At 49.8% G+C, this 6,000-nt stretch overlaps 1 protein-coding gene across 3 annotated transcripts in view; it reads left to right on the top strand.

Moving 5' to 3' along the window:
- Positions 1 to 6,000, top strand: part of gpc3 (glypican 3) — an 88,793-nt gene that overhangs the window by 66,901 nt on the left and 15,892 nt on the right. For all 3 annotated transcript variants that reach the window (XM_077021230.1, XM_077021232.1, XM_077021231.1), the window contains exon 7: positions 5,197 to 5,401. In XM_077021230.1, the coding sequence (XP_076877345.1) occupies positions 5,197 to 5,401 (205 nt within the window). The remainder of the gene's footprint in view (positions 1 to 5,196; positions 5,402 to 6,000) is intronic.

A 6,000-nucleotide genomic window follows, 5' to 3' on the forward strand; every position in this document is an offset into this window, starting at 1 on the left:
TCTGTTACTCACAGATGGCTCCGTCATGGATAAACAAGGTCCTAATGCATCTATAATGAAGGTGAGAACCCCATCAGAAATACACTACCAAAGTAACTTTGGATAGTTACTTCAAAGACTCTGAGATCTAAGTTAGCTGATATTTGTTTATTAGAGCATAATAATGTGTTCTATCATGGGCTTGGTATTTTTTCTGTTTGTTTAATGTTGAAAATAATGAAAATTTCAAAATAAACAGTAAGGTGTATCCAAACTTTTGACTGGTAGTATAGCACTGCTCATTTTCACTTTCAGCAAGCCCTTAACGTGGGCTGCTGTGTTGTCTCTTACACCAGATCATGAGACGATTGGGTGTGTGTCGGGGGAGAAGGTCTGGTGATGTGGACCAGGTCTCAGCAGGCCATATGACTGCAGGAAGTGGAGCGTCAGACAAGCGGGGGGCTGTCTTCGGTTGCTAATCAGATTTAGCCGCCGGCACACGGATCAGATGTGGGGATTTATTCAACCCCGCGTTTACATCTAGCAAACAAGTGTGTTTATTGCTGACCTGTCGGCATTTACATTCGGCTGGAGTTTTCAAGTGTGATGTCTAAAAAAGAAACACAGTCTTAAAAAAAAAACAATAAAATCCTTATTTTTTCTGTAAACATTTTAAATTACTTTCATTTTCTATTACGATATGATAAAATTGAAAGATTTTATTAAATAAAATCCAATCTCTATTTACTGTAAGGTTTAACAAAGAGAAAGCTTAGCATTCTAAAAATTCACTTTAGATCTGACCCAGAAAGATGAGGATAGAGAATGATAATTCTGAGACTAGTACACACCCAGTTTTATATGCACAGTGGAACAGTCACACCACCCCTGTCCCACCTCTCTCTCTCTCTCTCTCTCTCTCTCTCTCTCTCTCTCTCTCTCTCTCTCTTTCTCTCTCTCTCTGTCTTTCCACCGCCTGGCCTAACCGACAGGCTGGCCTAACCGATAGGCAGTGGCGGCGCAGTAGAATAGATTTGTGTGTGTGTGTGTGTGTGTGTGTGTGTGTGTGTGTGTGTGTGTGTGCTGTGGTGGTTTTTCAGTGATGCAGACCATAAAAATTTCTTGTTTTCCTTTATCAGATCAGCATTAATACTGTTCTGTATTACCATCAACACGTTTTTCCTCTCTTAGACATTATTGGTGTGTCTGTGTGCACGCGTGCGCATGCATGTGCATTCATGTTTAATTTCATATCACCGAGCAGATGAATACACTATAAATCTCAGCTCATAATATAACGATGTGAAGAATGCAGGAGTTTGCCAGTCAAACAAATAAAAACAAAACGGCAACAAGAAACAGCAAGTTTTCACTTATTTGATTATTAACATTATTTAGTAAAGTCTTACGAGTCCTGCTGGTGTTTTTCTGCTCTGGATGAAAACACAGTAGTGCTTTATGTGAGCTGGTCAGTCCTCGAGCTCGGCCAGGAGCCAGCAGAGCTGTACTGTATCTCCAGCTCACAGGACGTTGGAGGCCCTCAAGGTTTTGCACATGTCCAGACGTGTCCACCTTCTAAAGTGAGACCATGTACAGACCGATTCCGATCAGAAAGCGTAGTTGGGGCTATTGTTGTCTGTATGCATCCTCCCGCACGCACGCACACACACACACACACACACACACACACACACACACACACACACACACACACACACACACACAAAACCCATGGTTTCATGCAAGGAAGAATATCCACATTTTGACCCTGTTTGAGGGTGGGGGGGGGGGGTGACACAGAGTGACATGCAGGATCAAACCACAGGCCTGGTCCAGCACAGCCCAGGACGTCTGCCCCACGGGACGTCTGCCCCACGGGACGTCTGCCCCACGGGACGTCTGCCGCTCAGCCACCACCTCTGCACTATGTGTTGTGGTTAGTTGGGGGTTGGTGAAACATGTCCGTTCATGTTGCAGGAGAAGGAGCAGTGTGGAGCTCTGACTGGGGCTCCTACTGTAAACGGGGCTTTTGTGTGCAGCAGTGACACTGTGATTATATTGGTGGGGAGTTAGAAGACCTGGAGTAGAGGTTGGGATTAGCGCTTAGTTCTGCACTTTGTCTTTTTGGTGTTTTTTTGGGGATGTTTGTCATTATTTTTGATACTTCCCCATTTCCTCTTGTGTGTGTGTGCGTGTGTGTGTGCGTGTGTGTGTGCGTGTGTGTGTGTGTGTGTGTGTTGATGGAACAGTCCTGGCAGGGAAAGTTTTCCTTCTCCTTCCCACTTCTGCCTTCCTTTGGTGGTGGGCGGGTCTATTTTTAAACTCCACCCACCACAGCTTCTGGCTTTACTACCGTTTGCTTTGCCATTTGTTTTGGAGGCCGACACAGCTCCTGCCGTTGCTTGGCAACAGTCTTCAGCATGGAATTAGGAGCCACGTGTAAACGTCTCTGGCACACGTGCCACGCGGATCAAGCCACAGAGGCTAAAATGTCATTCCTTCCTGAAAACGCGATCTAGGGCAGAGAGACGATCACCGATGCTCTATACACTGCCCTCTGGGCTCGGCTCCATCGGGGGGCTCCTCCTTCCCTCATGTGGCTGTCTGGGTGTCGTGAGCCCTGGTGAGCTGCCTGGGTGTCGTGAGCCCTGGTGAGCTGCCTGGGTGTCGTGAGCCCTGGTGAGCTGTCTGGGTGTCGTGAGCCCTGGTGAGCTGTCTGGGTGTCGTGAGCCCTGGTGAGCTGTCTGGGTGTCGTGAACCCTGGTGAGCTGCCTGGGTGTCGTGAGCCCTGGTGAGCTGCCTGGGTGTCGTGAGCCCTGGTGAGCTGCCTGGGTGTCGTGAGCCCTGGTGAGCTGTCTGGGTGTCGTGAGCCCTGGTGAGCTGCCTGGGTGTCGTGAGCCCTGGTGAGCTGCCTGGGTGTCGTGAGCCCTGGTGAGCTGCCTGGGTGTCGTGAGCCCTGGTGAGCTGTCTGGGTGTCGTGAGCCCTGGTGAGCTGTCTGGGTGTCGTGAGCCCTGGTGAGCTGCCTGGGTGTCGTGAGCCCTGGTGAGCTGCCTTCTTGAAAGAGCCAGTGTTCTCTCTTACTACCTGTGGCCAACCAGGCTGAGATGCTGCTGGAGGCAGAGAAGGGGCCATGTGTGCCCCGGGATCTGGGCCTGAATGGAGCCTGTGTGCGGCCCTGGAAGAGGCCTATGTTGGATCTGTGTGCGGCCCTGGTGGAGGTTTGTGTGCGGCCCTGGTGGAGGTGTGTGTGCAGCCCTGGTGGAGGTGTGTGTGCAGCCCTGGTGGAGGTGTGTCTAGGCCGGTGTGGAGGCGTGTGTGGGGGGCCCTGGTGGAGGTGTGTGTGCAGCCCTGGTGGAGGTGTATCTAGGCCGGTGTGGAGGCGTGTGTGGGGGGCCCTGGTGGAGGTGTGTGTGCAGCCCTGGTGGAGGTGTATCTAGGCCGGTGTGGAGGTGTGTGTGGGGGGCCCTGGTGGAGGTGTGTGTGCAGCCCTGGTGGAGGTGTATCTAGGCCGGTGTGGAGGTGTGTGTGGGGGGCCCTGGTGGAGGTGTGTGTGCAGCCCTGGTGGAGGTGTGTCTAGGCCGGTGTGGAGGCGTGTGTGGGGGGCCCTGGTGGAGGTGTGTGTGCAGCCCTGGTGGAGGTGTATCTAGGCCGGTGTGGAGGTGTGTGTGGGGGGCCCTGGTGGAGGTGTGTGTGCAGCCCTGGTGGAGGTGTGTCTAGGCCGGTGTGGAGGCCTGTGTGGGGGGCTCTGGTGGAGGCCTGTGTGGAGTGTGTCGTACGCCTGTCCTCGCTGACCTCTGGAGATTGGGCCGCTGTTAAAAGCTGAGATGGGCAGTGTGGAGAACTTTGTGTGGCCATTCAATCTCAGTCTCCAGTGGGATTGGATGATTAAAGAGGCCGTTCGACTCGTTCCATGACGGGATTGGATGGTTATCAACCTGGACGGTTAGGACTCCTTGTGTTGTTTTTGCTACGTTATGTAGGTTGTGTCTACGTTGTGTTGTTTTGCTACCCTGTCCTGATGGAGATCGCCCCCTTCATCCAGAACATGGCCCATCTGATGGAGATCGCCCCCTTCATCCAGAACATGGCCCATCTGATCCCAATTTTCTCCTGTGGACGAAAACAATGCACAGAACGGAAACAACCCAGCAACAAGCTTGTGTCAGCACACCGGAAGCAAATCAGTAAAGAGGGAGAAAATGGAAAGATGAAAGCAAATGCAGAAGAAATTTACTTTGGCAAAGAGCAGAATTTGTTTATTATAGTAAACTCATTGAACATTCATCCCCCCCCCCCCCCCCTAGCTTTCCCATCTTAGAATTTACAGTACAAAGAGATTATTGCTCTTTCATTCTTTCTGGAATGACTTTGAAAGGAATCACTTGATCCATCAAGCGGTAAATGAATACTACATGTGTTACACACATAAACACATATTCATACTTCCGCTGTGTGCTGTTGGAATTATGGGAAATTCTTGCTCCTGACTGGGAAGCTTCTTGTGAATGGCCTTTTGAGTGTTTTGTGTTTTCACTAACAACCAGTTTGTTCTACCATACGTCATAAATGAAATGACTTTTATTTGTACTTCAAAGCATGTGAACACTCGAAACCCCTTAATTACAGCTTTACAGATTAGAATCAGGAAATCCTGAAAAGCAAACGCATTAAAAATAAAATGTGTTTAATTGGTCAGGGCGATTTTGACCTTTTCATATTGTAATGACATGTAAAGACGTAACCAGGTTCACTGAACTCTGAGTGCGCACGATGCTGGTGCCGTCTTGCTCATATTTCAAGTCGTACAAATATAATAACTCACGACGTGAGCCAGCAACAACACACGGCGGTCAGACTGCGCACGGAGGAGACGCCTCCCGTCAACAAACTGCACGTCTCTGTGTAAACGATGGTCAAAAGTTATTTCTCACCAGCAATAACTTAGTGGAGAGAATGTAGATATGTGACTGTTAGCAGTAACAGGTCCGTGACTTTGATTTACATTGCAAACATCCCTGAATTGTGAAAGGGTGATTTGGATGTTTGCTGAGATCTGAGCCACGTGGCTCTATGGACCAACAACTACTGAGATGTTTGAGAGGATCCGTATGAATCATGCATGTCTGAACGTCACTATAGGAGTGATGTAGGTGTGATATGCAGATATCAGTTGGATGGAAATCTCTTTTAAAACCGTCTGTCATGTTTCCCACCAGCTGTTACGGGTGGTGACGTCTCCGGAGAAACGATGGCGAGCTCGTCCTGAAGGGGGCGCTGCAAGAAGGCATCCCAATGGACAGAACCAAAGAACCGAGGAAGACGAAGGTCTGGAGAGTGGCGACTGCGATGACGAAGACGAGTGCGCCGGTTTTTCCGGGCTCGGCCCGCCGGCGCGCCGTAAACGCCTGCGTATCTTTGCAGGTGAGTCGCACGCTGCCACCTGAGCCGTACGCGCTCCCACTGCCTGTGAGTGGTCCATTACACGCTTAATTACACCATTCGACGGGTTCAGGGAGCACTAATGCAAACATCACTGTTGTCGTGTCTACATCCCACTGACCGCCAGTCTGACCGTCCCAAGAGACCCGTCCACGGGTGACTCGTCCGTCCTGGAACTACCTTTTTGTCAGTGTAGTTACTAAATAATTTGTAGTAACTTAAAATTCGACTAATTCGGCAACCTCAACAGTTCATACGTCAGCTTTTAATGAACTGGCAAATGTTTAGTGCTACGTTTAAACATGCAATCTACGCATTGCCTTCTCTCTCACGGGTAATGGGTACCTTTCCTTTATCAGTAACCTTTTGGAATTCTTATTATCAGAGAGAAGCAAACACTGGAACGGGGGGAGACGCTCGCTTTGATGCGAAACAAAGTGCTGTAGAACCAACAAACCGTAACAAACGCAAAAGGCACCAAACACGGGCAAAGAATACCAGGTTAAAGGCAAGAGAGCGCGGAGTGAGATATGGGCAGACTGACCTGGCCCAGCTGAGCAAACACGGCAGAGGGAGTGAGA

The sequence above is a fragment of the Brachyhypopomus gauderio genome, chromosome 11, assembly GCF_052324685.1.
Source record: "Brachyhypopomus gauderio isolate BG-103 chromosome 11, BGAUD_0.2, whole genome shotgun sequence".
NCBI classification, from domain to species: domain Eukaryota; kingdom Metazoa; phylum Chordata; class Actinopteri; order Gymnotiformes; family Hypopomidae; genus Brachyhypopomus; species Brachyhypopomus gauderio.